This window comes from Colobus angolensis, unplaced genomic scaffold, assembly GCF_000951035.1.
Source record: "Colobus angolensis palliatus isolate OR3802 unplaced genomic scaffold, Cang.pa_1.0 Scaffold174, whole genome shotgun sequence".
Taxonomy (NCBI): Eukaryota; Metazoa; Chordata; class Mammalia; order Primates; family Cercopithecidae; genus Colobus; species Colobus angolensis.
Genome location: NW_012114866.1, coordinates 798,762 through 823,667, shown reverse-complemented (window position 1 = coordinate 823,667; position 24,906 = coordinate 798,762). Strand labels below are relative to the sequence as shown.

General features: G+C 34.7%; 1 protein-coding gene across 4 annotated transcripts in view; it reads right to left on the bottom strand.

Moving 5' to 3' along the window:
- Positions 1-24,906, bottom strand: part of NOX4 (NADPH oxidase 4) — a 163,209-nt gene that overhangs the window by 997 nt on the left and 137,306 nt on the right. For 3 of the 4 annotated variants that reach the window (XM_011938468.1, XM_011938469.1, XM_011938470.1), the window contains 4 exons: positions 14,895-15,014; positions 12,896-13,004; positions 10,262-10,330; positions 8,650-8,750 (listed from right to left, as the gene is read on the bottom strand). In XM_011938468.1, the coding sequence (XP_011793858.1) occupies positions 8,650-8,750; positions 10,262-10,330; positions 12,896-13,004; positions 14,895-15,014 (399 nt within the window). The remainder of the gene's footprint in view (positions 1-8,649; positions 8,751-10,261; positions 10,331-12,895; positions 13,005-14,894; positions 15,015-24,906) is intronic. The other variant, XM_011938471.1, reaches the window with a different exon arrangement.

The following is a 24,906-nucleotide window of genomic DNA, read 5'->3' as shown; positions in this document are numbered from 1 at the left end:
AAAAGCATTGATGAATAAGGAAGGAAAGAAAAAAGATATTACCAATTTGAAATAGTATTTTTAAGCAACTAATTTATATTCACAGTAAAACAAAAAACAGATTCATCTAGTTCTTTTTTATTTATGCACTGCAATAATGGTAACAAATGCCAAGCAGTTTTTATTATTCTCAAATATAAAATTTTAGTAGTTAAATAATACATATCTCTAACAGATAGACTAAATATATCCCAGGAAATAAATAATATTTCAAATTGAACTTCTTCCCAAGTTTGATTTGCATTTGATTCTTCCTAGGATGTCAAAATGATTAATATTTCATCTCATATCTTGGGAAAATCCAGTATGTCTTAATTATCTCAGAATAACTCATGCTGAACAAAAGACACTGAATCCATCAAAATTGGTACCAAAAATTAATAGTAAATACTGAAAAAAAAAGTTATTAAAACTTTTTCCCTTGAAAAGTGAAACTAAAATCTGTGAAAACAGAATTTTACTTGGAGCCATGATGGGGCAATAGGGATCAGATCTACTCTCTTACATTAAAAATCTATAAAAAAGTAAACCAAATAGATAAAATAAGTATTTTCAGACACTGAATAATAGGTATATTATTATATACCTATTATACAGCTATATTATTATATACCTATTATACAGCTATATCTATTATTATATATCATATTATATATTACATATATTATATAGTTATCTACTTATTATATGCTATTATTATATAGCATGGAACTATGATCCCTGAGAAAAGGGAAGAAAACATACTAAGACTAAGCACAGTCACTATCTTTGCTTATTGCCTGGAGGCAATCTACTGGCTGCAGCACAGAGAGGGGAAACTCCAGCAAAGATTGGTGATTACACTGAGGAGACAAAGAGCAGAGTTCATTGAGGCCAAACAGTTGGAATTTGTGGAACAGAATATGGAAGGGAAGGGAGATCCACAGAAAGACGCCTTGGAGATCAGGAGACAAGAGTCCTCAAGTCTTTGTTTGATTAATAATTTGTTCATATATGAGAAGAAACTTCATGAATGTGGGTAAAGAGCTATCAGAGATCAACAGGACAAATAATTGCCAGAGTTTACACAGGACTGCAAATAATTTGCATTCACACACACCAGATAATTTGCATTCACACACACGAGAATAGAAAGTCCTATAAATACAGGGCAATGGGTTGTATTCTCAGAAAGGTTATCACTTTATTTGCAAGGAGTGGAGGGGATATTGGTAAAATTAAGCTTGGACCGAAGGCTGCTCTGGACCTCCACTAACAAATCTTAAAAGTGAGCCTTGTAAAGATCCAACTGAACCTGAGTAACTTAACTACATGTCAGAACAAGTCCAAAACTATTAAAATAAATAAATCAAAATTTGGCACCAAACATTTAAACTTTAAAATGTACAGAAATCAATAAAAAAGTACCAAGAATTCAAAAAGCAAAAAAGTATGAACTATAACTAAGAGTGTTATGGGCTGAAGTGTACCCCTCCAAAACCTGTAGGTTGAAGTCCTAGCCCTCAGTGCTTCAGGATATGACTGCATTTGGAGACAAGGCTTTTAAGGAGGCAATTTAAGTTAAAATGAGGGTACTAGGGTAGGCCCTAATCCAATCTGAATGGTGTACTTAGAAGAAGTAATTTGAACACCAAAAGAGACACCAGGGAAGTGCATGCACAGAGAAAAAGCCATGTGAAGAGGCATCAAGAACGTAGCCATCTGCAAGTCAAGGAGAGAGATCTCAGGAAAACAGTCCTGCCTGCATCTTGATCTTAAACTTCCAGCTCCCAGAACTATGAGAAAATAAATTGCTGCTGTTTAAACCACCCAGTCTGTGGTATATTGCTATGGTAGCCCTAGCAAACTAATTCAAGGAGAAAGAGCATTCAACAGAAACAGACTCAGAATGATAGACGTGGTCATTGAAACAGTGATGATATACAGCCTTCATATATTCAAAGAAAAGCATAATCACGATGAGACAATAAATGGAATATTTTTAAAGGCCCAAATATAAATTCTCGAGATGGAATGCAATATTTGAAATGATAAATACACTAGATGAGTTAATAAAAGAATAGGCATTGATGAAGAAAAAGTAAACTTGAAGAAACAGCATTAGAATCTATCCAAATTGCAACCCACAGAGAACAAAAACTGAAAAAAAAAAAAAAAGAAAAAGAAAGAAAGAGGAAGCACAGAGCATCAGTAGTCCGTGGGATAATACCAACTAGTCAAAAATACATGTAACTGCAGTCCAATATGAGAGAAGACCAAGGGAGAAGAAAAAAGTAAATAAATAAAAATCTCATAAATCTCAAGGAGAATAAACACAAAGGAAACTATACCAAGGCAATTGATAATAAAATGTTAAAAACAAGTGACAAAAAGAAAAACATAAAACCAAACAGACTGGGGGAAAAGACACATTACAAATCATCAACAGAAAATATAAGAACGAAATATAAAAATGAAAGTGAACATCTTGTCATAAACTATGCAAGTCAGAAGGCAGTGAAGTGATATCTTCAAAGTACTAAAATATAAAACATCAACTATTATGTATCAAGCAAATATTATGCCAAACAAAAATGATTTTTCAGAAATTAATATGGAATAAAACCTTTTTATACAGACAAAAGCTGAAAGAATTTATTGTCAGCAAACCAGCACTATAAAGTACACTAAAGAAAACTACTCAAGAAGTAGGAAAACAAAATTAGATGGAAATTTGAATCTAACCAAAAGAATGAAGAACAGCAAAATAGTAAAATCTGTAAGTAAATATAAAATATGTATTTTGTCTAATTTCTAATCTTTTTAATATGTGCTTGATGTTTAAAACAAAAAATACTAATAATGAGAATTATAACATACGTATATGTAAGGTGAATGCAACAATAGCAAAAAGGATGGAAGAAAATGGAAGTACATGAAGTGTTATAATATTATTCAAAGTACCAGCCTAGCCAACAGAGTGAGATCCCATTCCTACAAAAAGTTTTAAAAATTAGCTGAGCATGGTGGTATGCAACTGTAGTTCCAGTTACTCAGGAGACTGAGGTTGGAAGAGCTCTTGAGCCCAGGAATTCAAGATTGCAGTGAGCCGAGATCATGTCACTGTACTCTGGCCTGGGCAACAGAGCAATACTCTGTCTCTAAAAAATAAACATAAACATAAACATAAAAAATAAAATAGGCTGTGATAAGCTAATGATGTATACTGTAAACTTAGAACAATGTTTCTTTAATTTTGGCTTCATCAGAATCATTTCAGAGACTTCATAGAACACAAATAGCTAGGTCTCCCCATGCCTACAGTTTCTGATTTGGCAGATCTTGGATAGGGCTCAAGAATTTGCTTTTCTAACAAGATTCCAATTGATGCTGGTCTGAGGAATCCAGTTTGGGAACCAATGACCTGAAGCAATTACTAAAAAGAAAAAAAAAAATACAGAGGTATAGCTGACATTAGAGAAAAAACGTGGAATAATAAAAAATAGTCAACTCAAATCAAGGTAAAAAAAGAAAATAAAACAAAGAAAGAACAAATAGGTAAGTGCAAAGCAATGGTGAACTGCTAGATTTAAACCCAACCATATTTTCATTAAATTGAATGTAAATGATTTAAACACTGAAACTAAAAACTTTCAACATAAAGCAAAAACTGATGGAAACACAAAGACAGATAAATTCATAATTATAGTTAATTATTTCAATACTCTCCTCTCAGTAATTAATACAAGCAGACAGAAATTCAGCAAGCATACTGAAAACTTGAATACCACTATCAACCTATTGGAACTAATTGGCATTTATAGAACACTTTATCTAACAATAATGGAATACAAATTATTTTTAAGTGCATATGGAACATTCACCAAGACAGAACATATTCTGGGCAATAAAGCAGGTGTCAATACATTTTGAAGGATTAGAATCACAAGGAGTTCATTTTTAGATCAAATAACAATTTAAGTAGAAATTAAGAACAAAAAGATACCTGGAAAATTTCCGCATATTTGGAAATAAAACATTTCTAAATAACCCATGGGTCAAAGAAAAAATAATATAAAAATAAAACATACTTGAATAAGATGAAACTGAAAACAAACAAGTCAAAATGTATACGAGTTAGCAAAAGTGATGTTTAGAGGAAAACGTATAGCATTAAACACTTTTATTAAGAAAAACAGTCTGAAATCAATGACCTATGTTTCCATTTTAAGAAACTAGTAAAAATAAAAAAAAAGCTAATTAAACCCAAAGTGGGCAAAAGAAATAAAAACATATGAAACTAAATGATTTTATACTTAATGAAATTTAAATTACTATTCAACCATAATGTAGCTTCCGTTAAAATAAAAAGAGAATTGAGTCATTTTGTTTCTTTGTGTAAACTTTCTGCCAACACGGTATGATGGCAATAAGATATCATCATTTTCTTGCTTGGCTTTGACAGGGCAATTATAGAACTAGTTTGGTAAGTTTTTCAGATTTCCTAAAGGTACTTCTTAAATACTTGATAATAAAATCAAGTATTAATTATAAAATAAATAATAATAAAAATCATTATTTTTAAATCGCCCAGGATATTATGATTTTTGTGGGTTTTTTTTTTGACATTTTCTTTTGCAATTATTAACTAGCTTAACTCTGATAGCCTTTGCGTGTATGTGATTTGAGGAATTCCCTAATGTCACTCTCACTAACTTAATGAAATCTTACTTTTTTTTTTTTCGAATTCTACAAGCAATCTTTGCAATTCATTTGTACTAAATTTGCATTAGAGTGCTGCAATCCAACAATTATCTAGAGACCTCTCCATATAACCTTTGATGGAATGGGTGGAGGTAGATTCGGGTACTAAGTAGAAAGTGTGGTTTGGGGGTAGACATTAGAAACTAGTTCTATAAATGTTCATGCTTGCTTTTTCATGTAGATTTGTAAACATAGGATCTTACATAATGAGAACTTAATCACTCCAGAGAGCTTATTCACTTGTTGCATTACAGATCCAGGAGAACTGAATCACTTGACTCAGGGTCACAGGAGTAAATGTGATAGACTAAACCTAGTCTATTTATACTCTAGAGTACTTTGAGGTAAAATTACACAGAAATTGTCCATGACCAAAAGAAATACATCATTAAAAAGTTAGTTGATTCTTCCTTGCAAAGCCAAGAAAAATAAATAAATAAATAACAAAGTAAGCTGAAGAATTACTTGTCATAGATTCAATTTTTGTTAGAAAACTAAAGTTTAAATTTTAAATATATATAGCACACACACACACAAACATGTTTACATATACTTTCATAAATACACAGACATACTCTCACACAAACTTACAAAAGCTTCTGTGAGAATACATAGCAAAGAGTTACCAATCATTACCTCTGGCCCAGGAGTGTTTAATCCAATTTAAATTTGTATTCTACATAGTATACTAAACTAATGCCTACTGGTTTAATAAATAATCACTTTTTGAAAGTTAAAAAGTATTGCCCAAGGATATGAACAGACACTTCTCAAAAGAAGACATTCATACAGCCAACAGACATGAAAAAATGCTCATCATAATTCGCCATTAGAGAAATGCAAATCAAAATCACAATGAGATACCATCTCACACCAGTTAGAATGGCAATCATTAAAAAATCAGGAAACGACAGGTGCTGGAGAGGATGTGGAGAAATAGGAACACTTTTACACTGTTGGTGGGACTGTAAACTAGTTCAAACGTTGTGGAAAACAGTGTGGTGACTCCTCAAGGATCTAGAACATAAATACCATTTGACCCAGCCATCCCATTACTTGGGATACACCCAAAGGATTATAAGTCATGCTGCTATAAAGAAACATGCACACGTATGTTTACTGCGGCACTATTCACAATAGCAAAGACTTGGAATCAACCCAAATGTCCACCAGTGACAAGCTGGATTAAGAAAATGTGGCACATATGCACCATGGAATACTATGCAGCCATAAGAAATGATGAGTTCATGTCCTTTGTAGGGACATGGATGCAGCTGGAAACCATCAGTCTCAGCAAACTATTGCAAGAGCAGAAAACCAAATACCGCATGTTCTCACTCATAGGTGGGAATTGAACAATGAGATCACTTGGACACAGGAAGGGAAACATCGCACACTGGGTCCTATTGTGGGGAGGCGGGAGGGGGGAGGGATAGCATTAGGAGATATACCTAATGTAAATGACGAGTTAATGGGTGCAGCACACCAACATGGCACATGTATACATATGTAACAAACCTGCACGTTGTGCACATGTACCCTAGAACTTAAAGTATAATAATAAAAATATATATATTAAATACAAAAAAAGTATTGCCCAACATATGATATTTAAAAAGCTTAACGTATATGTCTGTCTTTCCTCCTGTTATCTCTATATGTTTTCAGCAATTTATGTGCATGAGGTTAATCAAAATGTTACATCTTAAATGAAATCATTCATTTACGCAGTGCCTTTGTCCAGTTAAAGAGACCTTAAGAATGCTGAACCATTCTTTCCCTAAGCATGCTACATAAAAATCCTTCAAAAAAAAATGTTTAACACATTTCAGGCACCCGCCTGAGAACCAATACACAAAGTCAAAGTGGTGTACAAAATGTCAACAGCAGATGGTGCACATTTGCTCTTCTTAAACCAATTTTCCATTTTTTCCAGAAAAAGAACAAACTACCAAATACACATAGACACACACACACACACACACACACACACACACACACAAATCGCTCTAAAACACAAACAGCCTAATGAATGAGACTTCTTGAGAACTAACTGTAGGAACCAACAGCATCGATCTATTTCAATCTGTAAATAATCTGCTCTTTAGGGATTTGGTTTCTGAATTCAGCCAAAGAAACTATCAGTTTTCAGCAATATACAGTGAAAAATCGACAAAAAATTTCTTGTCAGAAGTCAGTAAATGGTATTAAAGAGGAACATGTTTGCAAAGCATAGCAAGAGACAGAGGAGTATGACAAGATTATCACATCTAAGATGGGTGATACTGGAGAAAGATGGGAGAGGAAGATAACCAAAAGTGGGTTGATCAATTTTTCTAAATTTCAACTCTGAATATTACAAAGAACTTCTGCTTTGTAAATCATGCTTACATCTTATGCCAAAACTACTTCATCAAGAGAAGGGTAATACTACAAAAGTTTAAACATGGCTGTAATCTGAGTCACATGGGTAACTTTATTCCTTCTTATATTTTGCTTACCAGGCTCCATTCTATAATTTCTAAAACAAAATCTCTGAAGGTAGAGATAGGGATCATCTTGAATCAGTGATTTCTTCAATAAATAATATTCATCCATGAATTCCTAACTTGGATTTTTAAAAAAATATCCATTTAATAAGCTGGCCTGTGCATTTATAAACATATATCCTTTTGATGTTTTTAAAAATATATTTTAAAAATTATGGAGTGTTCAACTATATAAAGTAATTGTAATGATAAGCCAGAAGTAAAAATTAACACTGGAGTCTTATGATTACAGGAAATTTTAAAATGAAATATTTAATTTATGTACATTCTTGTTGCAGAAGTATGATTAGGATTAGGTTAGCAATAAACATATGATTAGTTCAAATGTAAAAGTATATTGAATTTTGATAAAATTATATGGGTTAATGGGACAGAAATATAACTTAAATGAAAGAAAAATAATGATGTAAAACATCCAACTGCTAAAAGAAGAGTTTATGTATTTTTATAATAAATGACGATATCATCTAGCTATATTTATATTCCAGTGGATATGTTTGAAGAAATTACGTTAATTACAAAATGTCAATATCTGCAATATGTTAGAAATCACATCTTTTACAACCATGTAAACTTATGATGAAACTGTTTAGATGTAAACCTAAAAATATGTGAGTGGTTATATAGTTTTCAGTATCTTCTTAGAATTCTTATAGATCAGTGCTCTGCACTATGATAAATTTACAAAAGACAAATGGGCTGACTGGTCTGTGCCCTAAAATGAAAGCTTTCCTTCTATAATAATTTCTTTAGATCATAGACACATAGTCTATAAGAACAAGATTATTTATAAAATTATAGTTACTAAATAGTATGTTTGGAAATATTCCCGGTTTAAAGACTGCATATTACAAAGCAGAGCTTTTTTTAAAAAACAAACAAACAAACAAAAAACATATTCATTCTGGCAAAAAAGGTACAAAAATGTGATTTTTAAATGAATTCACTGTTAGAACTAATTGCAAATTTCTTTGTTTGCAAACATGATTTCGAAAACTTTTCCTAGGATCACCTGATATATGCTGTGGGAGAGAATACTCATTTTTAATATAGGTCTTTACAAATTTATAATCAGGTAGGAAAGTTTAGTTCATAAACACATTATAGACTATTTCTAAGCTAAACTTTAATTATTTGGAATTACAAAAACGCAGGACGACACCTGCCTTACTTCCTCCGTTGATAGTGAAAGAGTGTTTCAGTGAATTTGTCATTTGTAAATTCATTGCCAATTCATTTTTAAACCTCATGTAATTATTTAAAAACATTTTAATTAATTTATTAGCCACATGTCAAATTTTTGAGGTATAGTACTTACCCTCTGTTATACTTTGCTATTTCATCAAACAAAAGTTTCCACCGAGGACGTCCAATAAACAGTCTTGAATTCAGTGCATGATATTTTTCTCCAATTATCTTCTGCCAAAAAGAAAGCACCACATTATTCGAGATTTAGTTAAGTAACCTGGTTCTCTAACATCATTTCTGCTGGTGCTGTGACTTCCCACTAAATTGCTGTGATATAAAGAATGTAAGTATCAAATGGCAACCTATTATGTACAATTATTTCAAAATATCATTTCCTTTCTCCTTTCTTTTAAAATTCATTATCTCCTTGAATTCCATTTGTTTGTTTTTAAACAAACAAACAAAACCCATTCTGGTAAAAAGGTACAAAAATTTGATTTTCAATTGAATTAATTGTTAGAACTAATCTCCTTGAATGCCATTCTGACAAATGGCTAATTTTCTTAGACTTCAGTTAGTTGTTTCATCTTTAAAGAACTGCAATGTAAGACAAAGAATGAATTCTAATTGGTCACCCTCAAAAAGGCTCAGCACATAGACTTCATTGAAGTATTTTGGCACCACAAATACAGTTGTCATATTTGGCTCATTATATAAGTAAAATACTACAAATTATCATCATACATTTGGGAAATGATCCTAGACAAGACAGCTCAAGACAGCAGAACTCCAAAATGAGGTTTATCAATAAATTTGTGATATGGGCTCCTGTTTGAAATTAACAGAGCATTAGATCTTAATCAACATGAAGAGTCAGAGTGAATTGCAGAGAAAGGAGGAAATATCTGAGTCCCAGGCAGGCAAACTGTGAACCAAATGCAAATTATGCTTCATACCTTCATTATAGCAATACCAGGAGGAAAAGTGATATTGACTTTTCGTGAGAGTAGTAAAATGAAATACTTTTTACATACCAGATAAGGTAGAAATATGACTGGAAAAATTAGGGTTAGATTAGATTTGAGGTAACTGGCAAACATTCAAATTTTGTATTAGAGTATTGTGAAAATGTATGACAAAAAGTACTAAAATAAAATTTGTTAATACATTCATGCCTAGATTTATACACCAGTCCAGCTCTTCAATGTTGTCTTCAAATATCAGTTTCATCATTTGCAAAATGGGAATATCATTTACTGCTTGACTCTGTTTTAAACTAATAAACTAATATATGTGAAATTCTTAGCACAGTGCCTAGAAGAGTAAATAAATAATGCATGATGGTTGTCATTATTTTTTAGTTTCCCTTGTCTAGAAATAAACTTAATTGTATATGAACTTGTCTTCTCTCTCCACATAAAACATCCCCTCAATAAAAAGAAATCACAAGGCTGTTCATGTGTAGTCTGAATTTTAGAAGAACTTGAGGCGATAGTGAAGAGGGGAGGGGTAGACTCAGACCTTTTGAGTCTGCCCCAGCTCCCTGTGAGAAGGACAAATGGAAGGCATAATATGGTTGACTTCAAGGACAAGCTATGACTTTTCTGGACATATTCCAAAGGAGGCCTTCCTCTAGGAAACTTCTGTTCAAACCACCTGCAGGAATTTTCTTCCACCACAGCTCCTACAGTAAATCTATTATCAAGAGGCTTGTTTAATTTACGATAACATCAACCACATACCTGTATCCCATCTGTTTGACTGAGGTACAGCCGGATGTTGACATAGTCAGGTCTGTTCTCTTGCCAAAACTGGGAGGACAGAAAAAGGAACAGACTTATTAAAATTCTGTGGGTATACTCAGATTTTCTCCTATTCTAACATATGTGATTTAGAATTTAACATAACCTAGCTTATCATAATCAATATCTATAAGAAAATGTATACACACACACATATACACGCAAATATATATAACAGATTCTAACAATAATCTGGCCTCTTGGTATGAATGAGGTCTGATGGTGGTAGTGGTAGGGAATAATTTTCTGTTATCTTCAGAGATACAAAATTTAGCATGCTAAATGCCATACAAATATTCTCAAATATTAGTCCTCCTGAAATACTCCTTATTTTATTCCTTAAGAGTCTCAAAATTGTACCAGTTTACTCATCAAGAACATGATTTTCTTGAGAAAAAAAGACAATAGTGATTTAACTTATGCATGCTAGCAAATACAAAACAAAACAAATAGACGCTTTTTCCTGTTTCTGCCTTCTGCTTATTCAGCAATGGGCTCTGGTTTCTCTTGTGCAAAAATGCAAGACGCAAAAATATACCTGCAAAAATAAATAGTCTACAAAAAAATATGGAACAACAACTCCTCATTTCCCCCTTCCCAAAGGCTTTGGCAACCTGAGAGGATTTTACTGTACCTGAATTGTTTGAAATATTTTTAGCAAGGATGCATATGTAGAGACTATTCTACTTCCTGTCTTTACAAATTAAACTACCCTAGGGACCTCCTATAAGTGACAGCATAATATATTTGTGCTTTTTTGTCTGGCTTATTTCATTTAGCGTTGTCTTCAAAGTTCATCCACATAGTATATGTCGTAATTTCCTTCCTTTTAGAGCTGAATAGTATTACATTGTGTGCGTATATCATAATCTGTTTATCCAGTCATCTATTGATGAATATTTGGGTTGTTTCCATCCTTTGGCTATTGCGAATAATGCTTCTATGGGCATCTGTCCAATTCCCTGCTTTTAATTCTTCTAGGTACATACCCAGAACCAATCTTTTTGTTTATTTAATTGTTATTTATTTATTTATTTATTTATTATTTATTTTGCAAAAAGTTTGGAGGCCTTATGTAATCCACCTCTTCCCAGAAAAGCACAGACACCATCTCTCTAATTTCATCTCCTACTATTCTTTCCCTTGCTTACTCTGCTTCATCCACACAGATCTCCTTTCTCTTCTTTCAGGACACCAACCCATACTACTGCCTCTGAACTCTTGCCTATGAAGTTAAGTTTCTCTATCTTGATTTTTTTTCTCCATAATATGTGTTTAGTCTGCTCATTCACTTCAGCCAAGCCTGCTTAAATGGCATTATAACATTTTGTTTGATGGGTGTTCCTGAACATGCAATATAAATTAACACACCCTCTACTGTTCACGCTGCTTTACTCCTACTTTCCCTTCCTTCTTTGTCCTAACCCCAATCTCAGAACCTGACGCTCGATGTATTTATTGGTTGTTGTCTATCTTGCCCCCTTAGAATATAAACCACGTGAGATCAGAAACTTCGTTTTATTTTGCCACCTGATAACTTTTCAGATCCCAGAATAGTTTCAGATTGATAGTAATCAGTTAATAAATAAATATACACTGAATGATAGAATGACTGAATGAGTGAACACATGCACAAAGAGGTATATATAATGATATCCATTTCAGCATTCTTTGTAATAAAAAAGTATCTAACATTAGAGAATTGTTCAGCAAACTAGATATATCCATACAACGAAATCCTCTAAAAGAATCAGGTAGGTCTACCATCTCTAATTGTTGGCATCAGAGAAAAGAATAAGGTAGCTCTATATGCACTAATACCAAAAAATAGTCAAGACATAGTAATCAATTAATAAAGGAATTTGCATAAACAATGTAAATAGTACGATAGGATTTATAGAACACTTAAGAGTTACCTCCGTTTACATAGATTAGATAGGGAAGGTAGTAAAAGAGGATTTTACTTTATCAGAATTGTTTCAAATATTTGTAGCAAGGACACATATGTGTATCACTTGTATAATCTGAATAAAGATAAATAGGTCAAATGTTACAGATTGGATAGGAAAAGATGCCTGCTTTATCTTTGCAAAAAATAAAACACAGATTTGGAGATTGTTGAGATTTTGTATCATATACCAAAAAGTCTGGTGATTTGAAGTATTAAAGATGGCAAATCAAGGATAGGAGCTATCAGAACAAAGGATGGAAGGTGTTACAGCAGGTGCCTTCCAGTATTTCCCTCATTGTCTTCCCTCATCACCTTCAGCCATATGCATACATTTTCATGTGAAACACCCTATGTTAAAACATAGAAATGAATGTTCCTATGTTAAAATATATTAGATATATATGCATACTCACAAATATCCATATCTGAAAAGATGTGTGCCTAATTGCTAACAGATATTATCTCTGATTTTTTATGTTTAAGAGACTTATTTATTTCTTTGCTACTTATCTGCATAATTTCCATGGTTTAATCTGTGGCAAGCATTTATTGCTTTTGTAATATAAAAGATATAACTATTTTAATTTGAAAAATTGCAAAACTAGAAATAACCCTAATGTTACCTTGTTATGCAACATACAGAGTAAGTCTGCAAACCAATGGAAGGACTGGATATCTCTGCACACCCAAATAAAGTATAGTCTTCTAAGCTTGTATGGTTTCCAATCATCCCTTTAAAATTAAAATAACATGATAGTGATTAGGATGGCAAACGCAAATATTAAGGAATTCCTATATTTTTGAAAATTTACTTTTCATTAGTAAGCAACCAATAGAAAAATCAGTCATTTACATTCTAGCGTCTGATACAGCACTTACCATGAGACCTAAATGAATTTAATATGTAATATACTGACTCAAGGATATGACATACTTCATGAATTTAGGTGTTTAAGTGTTAAATGAATTTAAGTGTGAATAATATTCACAAGCATGCATATCATTCATTTCCAGTTGAAGGCCATAACTAAATTGGACCAGAATAACATCGGGCCTTGCATCTCAGAAAAAAAAGTTTTCAATTTTCAGTGAATTCTATCACAGACTGAGTAGGGTTCCAAAGGTCATCCAGTCTTGCCCTGGTATTTTGGCAAAATGAGCCAAACCATTCCAGAAAGTTGGTTGTTTATCCCCTCTTAAAAATCATTAAAGAAAGAGATTTCACAACCATGTATGACGTAATGCATTCCAGCAACTCATAATTCCAAGTTTGGATCCCCATTTATAAAAAGTAGGCTTGAGGTTAAGAAAATATTCCTCCTTTTTCATAACATTAGGTAACCAAATAACTTGTAATGTGTTGTCAGAAACAAATTATTTCTAGCTTAGAGCATGATCATTTTTGTAAGAACCACCAGAAAGTACCAAATTTACATCTAGTATTTAAAACTGAAATAAAATATCATTCAAACACATCACTTAAATTTATTATTTCTTTTTTGGTTCTGCAAAAAAAAAAAAAAGTAAATGGAATAGATTTGAGAATAACTTTCTACTTTTATTTTGCTTTGTGTTTTCATAAGAATATCGATCAATCAACTTTTGCTTATAATCCTGAAACTAAAATAAGTTTTAGTTTAGTATTTCCTGGTCAGACAATTTCACCTTTTTTTTTTTTTTTCTTTTTTTGGCAGAGTCTTGCTCTGTCACCCAGGCTGGAGTGCAGTGGTATCATCTCTACTCACTGCAACCTCCTCCTCCCAGGTTCAGGAGATTCTTCATGCCTCGACCTCCGGAGTAGCTGGGATTACAGGTGTGCACAACCACGCCTGGTTGATTTTTGTGTTGTTAGTAGAGACAGAGTTTCACCATGTTGGCCAGGCTGGTCTTGAACTCCTGGCCTCAAGCGATCCACCCACCTCAGCCTCTCAAAGTGCTGGGATTACAGGCGTGAGCCAATGAGCCCAGCCACAATTTCACCTTTGAAGCTACTTTTCTTTAGTCTGTTGTAAATTTGCTAAGTGATAAATGAAGGAATGATGTGTTCAGTTGTCATCTCAGAAAAGCCTGACCACACTTCAACAATAAACCCAGCCCTTTATTTCCATATCCATTAATGTCTACTTTTTGTCATAATTGTAATATTTTCTGAAACAATTTTATTTATATTTTTCATTGCTTTCTTTTTTACTTGCCCCATTAGAATGTAAGCTTTTTAAAGGCAAGGACTCTGTTTTCATTAATTGCTGTCTTCCCAATACCTGTAAGATCTATTGGCAGATGGGTGCACAAAAATATTTGTTGACTGAATGAATGAGTAGAATCACTTACCACTGATGAGGATATAGAGAAATGAAGGATGGAGGCAAATTACTTTTAACAGAGGAAAAGGACAGAGGAGTGCACAACTGTGATATGACATCTTTCTACAAGAGAATATGCTGGGAATCACAGACCACATGTTGAGAATCACTGAATTATTCCCCTTCTCAATCAGTAAATGGAGGTCCTTGATCAACAAGTAGAATAATTCAATAAGGAATTATTTTATACTAAAAAGAGATATATCTGAAATATTGGCAGTTCTCTATTTGGATCAATAAATAGATCAAAATGACATACAGCAGGGTGTTGAGTATTGATGCAAATGGAGTTACTCCAATGCCTCCAGCCACACAGAGGCTGACCTCATAGTTCAGTGATTCCTCAAACGGACTTCCAAAAGGACCATCAATATACAGCCTGTGGAGCAGTCAGACAAAGGTGGGAAAAAATGAAAATAAGTTAAATTAATTTTCTGTACCATATAATAAACACGTTGAATACAATCTCTACACTTTGTGATAGGACAGGCCTTATTTCACTGATTCTCATAATGATCAGCCTAAAGGAATAACAAATGTTGTTTATGAATTGTCAAGATTAAAACAAGTGCATCTGTTTCTCAGTATACCTTTTTTTTTGAGGAACCATTAATTAAAAGTATAGAATATTATAAATATGATCATGCCAGATAGCTAAGGACAAGTTAAAGCTCTGATCATATTAGATTACTATATGGGACTAAAATAAAATAATAATTGCTTTACTGTGTCTAAATTCAAAAAATATTTTTTTCCAACGGCAATAGTAGAAATACTTATTTAAACATTTACTATGTGAACAGAAAAATAATAGGAGTAAGGAAAAGAATTTGGCACTGTTCTTCCTCTTGGCCTGGTTGTTCATAAGTATAGAACTTTACTTATAAACTGATAGTTCTTTACCTGTAAAGAACAGTCACAAAGGAAGCTCTGAAGTTCTAATTAGTCTGCTCATGTTTATATATTCAAGTATGTGTGTGTGTGTGTGAGAGAGAGAGAGGGAGAGAGAGTGAGCATAGCGAAATCCTTCTTAATGCAATAGAAATGCTAATTGTTCATATAATAATTCATCCTCCCATTTTTTCTTAGTAACAGACAATTAATTTTATTCAGGGAAGCAAAATGTCCAGCCAAAACACTACATTTCTCAAATTCCCTGCATCTGTTTTGGCTGTGTGAATATATTTTGGCCACTGCCACCTCCTTCCTACTTGTCTGCTTTCTGAGCTACACACCCACACACACACACACCCTTCCCACTTCCCACAAAGCTACTCTTTGGTGTTTCAAATAAATCTGGACAGGACAACTAGAACTCAGTGTTCTAGTCATTTACTAGGGCTGGGATACCAGACAAGTTACTTGTCCTCTCTAAATTGGATTTCCTTCATCCATAAAAGAGTCAATAAAATGTGATACTACAGAAAAAAAGTGTGCTAAGAATTGTAGAGGGCCACACAAATATCAGAAATATATTTTGTTAATGGCATCAATCAGTGCCTGCAGTATACTGACAGGCCTTCTGGGAGGCCCAGCATTGATGCAAGAAATGGGCTAAGTCCAGCATGAGCTGGGAAATGTAGGTGGGAATTTGGTTTTAAGGCCCTTAGAGAATCAGTTGTTTTTCATTTGAAATGCTTTTTTTTTTTTTTTTTTTGTACCAGGAGAGAGAAAACTTTGCTTTTCTTGGAGAAAATAAGAAGATAAAATTACTAGTAATTTATTATTTCATGACATCCAGTTTTTTGAGGGAGATGGAAACTGAAACTGCTTAAATCACTTTTTTTTACATATTTAATCTGATTAATGTGTGAAATATACTGCCTTTCATTTATGAGCAGTGACTTTCTCCCTATCATAGTACAGGGTCTTTACAAGAACGCTATGTTGTTATTATCATAATATATGTAACCAGATTGTAGAAATTACAGGCAACTCTTTAAAGTCTTGCTGTAACATAGTAGAGAGGAAATCAATTTGACACATTTTTAAACTTCAGTTGATAACTAACGAAAAGAACATTTATGAAGGATTGTGGATCTAAGATAATTCTAAGAATAAGAGATATCTTCTTCCCTGACCCCCTCAGAAATATATAAACATTTTTGACATTTAAATTTTTCCCTTGAAAGCAGTATTTACACTTTAAAAAACTGATTTGATTCTTTCATTAAGATTAATGAGTTTCAAGCTACATTTCTATTTTATGTGGCTGAATGTAAATATACTTGTTAAAGCTTTTAACATGGTGCCTGAACATAGTGAGAACCTGATAAATATTAGATATTTAAGAATAATATAATAAATACTATATTATTATTAAAAGTAAAGGTTTGTAATTTATAACATTTAATGTTCATATAAGTGTAAAGTTTTGAAAAATATTTGCCTTTTAAAATCTTTTCTTGGCCGGGCGCGGTGGCTCAAGCCTGTAATCCCAGCACTTTGGGAGGCCGAGACGGGTGGATCACGAGGTCAGGAGATCGAGACCATCCTGGCTAACACGGTGAAACCCTGTCTCTACTAAAAATACAAAAAAACTAGCCGGGCGAGGTGGCGGGCCCCTGTAGTCCCAGCTACTTGGGAGGCTGAGGCAGGAGAATGGCGTGAACCCGGGAGGCGGAGCTTGCAGTGAGCTGAGATCCGGCCACTGCACTCCAGTCCGGGCGACAGAGTGAGACTCCGCCTCAAAAAAAAAATAAAATAAAATAAAAAATAAAAAAATAAAAATAAAATCTTTTCTGATCAGCTGTCACTTTAAACAGTTCTTTTAATTAACAAAATAATTTCAAGGGTCTGGTGCAGTGGCTCACACCTGTAATCCCAGCACTTTTGGAGGCTGAGGCAGGACAATTGCTTAGGGCCAGAATTTTGAGACCAGCCCGAGCAACATAACGAGACCCTTGTCTTAAGTATTAGCTGGGCATGGTGGCAAGTGTTTGTAATCCCAGGTACTAGGGAGGCTGAGGCAGGAGGATGGCTTGAGTTCAGGAGGTTGAGACTGCAGTGAGCTATGATCACACCACTGCACTCCTGCCTGGGTGACAGAGCAAAACTCAGTGTCCAAAAAAAATTTTCTTTTTCAAGAAATGCCTGAGCCTCTTACCTCAGAAACCTAAAATAAGTAATAATAACAATGGATACTCTTCACCGAACATTTAATCCAGGGTTGGTACTGAATGTTCTATGTATACCTTCACTGTTAATTCACACAACAAATTTCATAGAAAAGTATAATGCCTATTTTATTACATTGGGAACTGAAACTCAAAAAGGCTAAATAATTTTCTTAAGGTCACACTTATATTAAGGGGGGAGGACTTTTACTAAATTCATTCTGAATATAACTCCAAAGTTAGATTCAAAGTTATTATTTTTTTAATAATCAGATAATAATTATTACAATTATCAATTATTTTGGGGAGGGGTATTATATAAAGGTAAAAACAAAAAAAGGTTCCAGGACAATTATCATCTAACAATTCTCTCTTCATGTAGGAAAAAAGTGAGTGTGATTAACTATTCCTCCGGAGAGGATGGTATTGCAGTTTTAGACCATTCTAGTCTCAGGAGATAATCATATCAATAGAAACAACAAACAAAAGGAGTGAGTTTAAAGTGTGTGATGGTCCTCCCTTGATGGTTTTCAAATTTTACTGTGTATCAGAATTTCCTGTAGGATTTGTTAAAACACAGAATGCTAGGCCCTACTCCAAGACTTACTGACTCAGAAGTCTGAGCATTTGTAGTTTCCACCATTCCCTCAGGAGATACTGATGTTGCTGACAGAGCAGGTAAGGAGGGTAAGGAGTGAGCTAGTGCAGGTGGTGATTTTACAGAGGGTCCCTGACTTAGGATAGTTCGATTTAAAATTTTTTGACTTTATGATGGAGTGAAAACAATATGTACTCAGTAGAAACTGTACTCAAAATTTTGAATTTTGATCCTTTTCTGGACTAGTGGTATTTGGTACAACAGTCTCTCATGATGCCAGGCAGCTGCCACAGCTTCCAGTCAGACACATGATCATGAGCTTAATCAACCAATACTGTACTCTACTCTACAGTGTACAGCAGCATTCAATACAGGTAGGTAATTTTTCAATCCCTGCCCCTCTCCCTCCCCAGTGTCTATTGTTCCCATCTTCATGTCTCTGTGTACCCAATGTTTAAGTTTCTGTTTTTGCACGTAAACAGAAATAAAAACAAATAACTTATTTTCATCTCAATAGATGCAGAAAAAGTTTTTGATAAAATCCAACATCCATTTATGATAAAAAAAAAAACCTCAATAAACTAGGCATATAAGGAACATGTCTCACAATAATAACAGCCATCTGTGACAAACCTACAACCAACACCATCCTGAAATGGCAAAAGATGGGTGCATTTCCCTTGAGAACCAGAACAATATAAGGACGCCCACTCTCACCACTCTTATTCAACATAGCACTGGAAGTTCTAGCCAGAGCAGTCAAGCAGGAGAAAGAAAGAAAAAGCATCCAAATAGGAAAAGAAGTCATGCTGTCTCTCTTTGATGATGATTTGCTTCTATACCTAGAAAACCCTAAAGACTCTGCCAAGAGAACTGATAAATGACGTCAGTAGTTTCAGTATACAAAGTCAATGCACAAACATTAGCAGCATTTCTGTATACCAATAACATTCAAGCTGAGAGCCAAATGAAGAACTCAATCCCACTTACAATAATTTGTAATTATTATCTAATGCAATCTCATGTTAAAATAAAAGCAACATTGTTTGAAAAAAAAAACTCTGATATTTATCTCTTGGAATTCTGAAGGATTCAGTTCAGTCAAGGCCTTACAAATTAATTAATTTAAAGTCTGCAAGGATAAAAATTCTTTGGCAAGGAGTCCCCATAAAATAATCATGCTATCAAAATTATTCTCTCATAACCATTATGAATTGTTACATTTAATATAAGATTTTTAACAAAGGAAGGACTTTAGGCTACTTTGTTGACTGACAATTTCTGCTTAAAAATAAAAAAACAAACCCCAAATAAATAACAAAAATTTCTCAAACCTAAAAACTGAAGAGTGAAAAGATGTATGGCAGCTGAATACAGGATGGGGTAACAAAGAAAGTAAACAGCTCTCAAAGGATGGAGACTCACCTGTGCTTAATCTATCTCCAGAAAGTGGCTACTTCCCCAACTTGTTCTGTGATTTTGGCCACCTAACCTCCAGTTATAGACTCAGTTTGGTCCTATCCTTCAACCAATTCTTATCTGAGTCAGGAATGAGTTGTGCTCTCAGTCAGCACTAAGGCTTGTTCATTGCTTGCTCATTAGCCTTGCACTAATACAGCTTCTTGACTTACATCTCTGGGCCAAAATCTTTACAATTTAAGCAGTGCCTCAGTTTTACAGGCCTGATGACAGGGTTTTGCCTTGTGAATCCCAGCCCAGGGGTTGGGATCCACTACTTGCTGACAGACCAGCATCCTTTGGACATCCTACTTGCCTAGTTTTGCAAATATCAGTAGCATTTGGCATTCTTATAACTACATTCCACACTCTAGTCAGAATACTACCTTTTAGATCTCTTGCCATCCAAGCAGGGGAATTTCACATACTATAAAAAAGAAAGTCTAAATGTAAGGATTAGAAGATGAAAGATAGTAATTCTTTTATGAAAGACAATAATGTATACTGTGGAAAATCTTATGAATTATTATGCTTATAGAAACTGTACCGGAATAACCACTACCACAAATAGGCAGACACACGAGGGAAAGGGCTCCTTCCTGACTAATCCAAGCAGAGCATATCACCCAGAGCCACCTCTACCAGACAGGACAATGCATCCCTTCTGACAGGATTTAGAATGGATTGAATATATAAAAGCAGCCCACATGACAGAGCCTTTCCCCCTGCCCTGAGGCAAGCAATCACTTTGAGAAATGGCAGAACAGAGCTGACAATGAGAATGGTGATAAGAATTCCCTTTTGCAAGAGGCCAGGTGCTTTCTGATTTTATTTAAATATCACAAAGACTTACAAGAAACAATTATGTCACGCATTGGGCATTCCTCAAAGCAACATTAGAAGGACGGTATCTCCATTATCGTCATTTGTAATATAGAACAAAAAGTCAACATAAAGATGCTCAGATTACCACTCTCCCTCAATCATGAGGACTTAAACCAGAACGTGATTCAAGTGAAAAAGCCTGAAGTCACCCAAAGCTCTTTCCTTCTCCCTCTCTCTCCTCCTCTCCTTCTTGCATAATAGTCATCACATTCTGTTAATTATGCCTCCTAACACCCTTAGACATCTATCTGATCTTCCATATTACTATTACCACAGTACGAATCCATTATCATTTCCTGCCTGAATATGAAATTGCCAAAAAGCTAGTGTGCTGGCCCCATATCGTACCTCATGTACCTCTCTAGTTTCATGGGAAATCTATAAAAATGTAAGTCTAATTATCTTTCTGCTTGGCTTAAAATACTTTCATGGTCTTCATTGTCTTTACAACAAAGTTCAAGGTCATTTAAGTGGCAGTCCAGCCCAGATGCAGTGGCTCATATCTGTATTCCCAATACTTTGGGAGGCTTAGGTGGGATGATTGCTTGAGGCTAGGAGTTCAAGACCAGCCTGTGCAACAAAGACCAGGCCTGTGACAACAATGTGATAAGACCTATGTCTCTGGCCGGGTGTAGTGGCTCATGCCTGTAATCCCAGCACTTTGGGAGGTCAAGGCAGGTGGATCACCTGAAACAGGAGTTCAAGACTAGCCCGGGAAAAATGGTGAAACTTTGTCTCTACTAAAAATACAAAAATTAGCTGGGCGTGGTAGCACGCACCTGTAATCTCAGCTACTTGGGAGGCTGAGGCAGGAGAATCACTTGAATCTGGGAGGCAGAAGTTGCAGTGAGTAGAGATCGTGCCATTGCACTCCAACCTGGGTAACAGAGTAAGACTCCATCTCAAAAAAAAAAAAAAAAAAAAAGAAATCTATGTCTCTTAAAAAATAAAAATTATATCTATATATATATGCCAGGCCTGGTGGCACACACCTGTGGTCACAGCTACACTGGAGGCCAAGGCAGGAGGTTCACTTAAGCCCAGGATGTTGAGGCTGCAGTGGGCTGTGCTTGCACTACTGCACTACAGCCTGGGTGACAGAATGAGATCTTGCCTCAGAAAACAGAAGGTATTCTAGGCCCTGTCCATATTTCTACTTATACTTTGACTCCAAGTGTGTGTATGTGTGTTGCACATGCATGCACACACATGCTCTACACATACACAGTTTTCAGCCACCTGGAAGTAATACCTCAATGACCCACCCACTTCTAAGTTAAGTATTATTTGAGGGGCCAAACAAATCTGGATTGGAGACCCAGCTCTGCCATGTGACTTTGGGTAGGGCATTTACGTCTTTGAATCTCAGTCCTCTTATCTGTAAAATTAGGGAAATAGTACTACCTAACTTAGAGAGGAATAGTAAGAATTAAATTAATAATGCATATAAAGCACAATTCCTAGCATGTGTAGCGTTCATTATGTGTTACTATTATAAATGAAAATAACTTGGGCCAGGCACAGTGGCTCACACCTGTAATCCCAGCATTTTGGGAGACCAAGGTGAGCAGATCACCAGGTCAGGAGTTTGAGACCAGCCACTATGGTGAAACTTTGTGTCTACTAAAAATACAAAAATTAGCCCGGTATGGTGGCTCACATCTGTAAACCCTTCTATTCAGAAGGCTGAGGCAGAAGAATCGCTTGAACATGGGAGGCAGAGCTTGCAGTGAGCCGAGATCTCACCACTGCACTCCAGCCTAGGCGACAGAGTGAGACTCCGTCTAAAAAAGAAAAGAAAAGAACTTGGCTCAGGCTCAGATGACAAGTACATTACAGACATGCAGATTGAACAGAAATTATTAAAGATGGATGATGTATTGAAGAGGAACTAAAAACGTGGCTAGGAAAGAGAAAGGAGGCTAAGCTGGAGAACAGACTGTGGAAAGGTCATCTGAGGGTTTGCATTTAAGGGTATTACCCAAAATCACCATTTGAAGTCATTTTTACGTAGCCCATTAGAAATGAGATTGAGTTAGGACATTGCTTTTATTGTCCAAACAATCAAGGTTGTTCTTTGGCAGCAAACCAAGTCAAAAAAGAACAGCTCTAAAATTTGTCAAAAATGATATTCCTCTCTAAACAGTTCAGATATTAGGAAGCTCAGAGAACTTGATCTTTATGAGAACCTAGTAGAAATAGTTTATTCTTGTATTTTCACAATATTTTTCCATACATTGTGGTTAAAACTTCCAGAGCCACTGGGTCATGTTTTGCTGGTTTAATTGCCAAAATGGTTGCAAGTAATTTGTGGATAAAATTAAACCAGATGCACTTAACCATTTTACATGTCCAAGCTGTATTTACAAGGATAAAAATAGATTATAACTACTCTCTAGTCTACATATGTCATGAACCTAAGTCCTTCAGAGTTAATTAGCAATAAAACTTGTTTCTTTATCTTCATTTGTTTCCTTCAACCTATAAATCAACAATATGCATTTTGTATTAGACCCACATTCTTTTTTAAATTCCTTTCCACTCATCTATCTCTTTCTGACAACTGTCACACCTCTTCATGCTCTGAGAATTTTCACGGAGCAATGTCTACAATTATATCCTGATGAGAATGGATGCCCTGGCTTTGGCAATGGGTCAAATAAGAGCTCACAAATGTAGAAATTGATTAATGAACATTCTTGTATTTTAGAAGAGTGTTTCCAAGCACCATTGCAGGTGATATTTTTTAAATGCCTTTCCCTTAAACATATATATATACACCCATATACATTTCAGAACTAGTCAGTTCTCTTCATGAATATTTTTCACCTAAATAAAGGATACACATTTCCATATTTCATTATTTGTTAGATGTCTCTTGGTAACAGGAAGTTAAAGATTATAGGGACACTATGTTGACTAAATAGAAACCCCAGACCAAATCCAAAATACCACAGCTTACACAAACCAGTGCACAATGACTCCATGCTAGTGATGTTATGATCTATGTGGATTATGCCATGATCTGTAAATATCACTCTGTGACACGCTGTAATTTTATAGGGCAAGGAAGTTGCTTTGTAACCCATATTTTAGGTCTAAAATCACATTTCAACCAGAAAAATGAGGAAAAAATCTCAGTGTAGATATACATAACAGTGGTTGTGAATAAAATACATTCTAATTGTTTGACTTATTTTTCAACTTTACAGAATTTTTTTAAGTTACAAAGCTACAAATTCTTTGACTTTCAGTTATCTGCAACGAAGAACAAATGTGTGTGTTCTGAGTGCACCTACCAAACATTTCTCCTTCTCATTCCCTTACCTGGGACCATCCTATTCCCTGAGACAAAACAATATTGAATTTAGGCCAATTAACAACTCTAAAATGACCCCTAAGTTTCATGTGAAAGGAAGAGTTGCATGTCTCTTACTTCAATCAAAAACTAGACATGATTAAACTTAGTGAGGAAAGCATGTTGAAAGCTGAGATAGGCATAAAGTTAGGCTTCTTGTGCCAAACAGTGAGCCAAATTGCTAATGCAAGGGAAAAAGTTTTTGAAGAAAATTAAAAGTGTTACTTCAGTGAACATATGAATAATAAGAAAGCAAAACAGCCTTATTGCTGATATGGAGAAAGTTTTAGTGGTCTGGATGATTAAACCAGCCACAACACAACATTCCCTTAAGCCAAAGACTAATCCAGAACAAGGCCCTAACCCTTTTCTATTCCATGAAGGCTGACAGAGATGTGGAAGCTGCAAAAGAAAAGTCTGAAGCTAGAATAGGTTGGTTCATGAGGCTTAAGAAAAGAAGCCATCTCTATAATATAAAAGTTCAAAGCGAGGCAGCAAGTGTTGATGGAGAAGCTGCAGCATATTATCCAGAAGATCTAGCTGAGATGATAGATGAAGGTGACTACACTAAACAACAGATTTTCAATGTAGACAAGACAGCCATCAAGTGGTAGATGCCATCTATGGTGTTCATAGCTGAAAAGGAGCAGTCAATGCCTGGCTTCAAAGCTTCAAAGGATAAGCTGACTCTTGTCTATGGACTAATGTAGCTGGTCACTTTAAGTTGAAGCAGTGTTCATTTACCATTCTGAAAAACTTAAGGCCCATAAGAATTATGCTAAACATACCCTGTTTGTACTCTATAAATAAAAGAACAAAGTCTGAAAAACTTAAGGCCCATAAGAATTATGCTAAA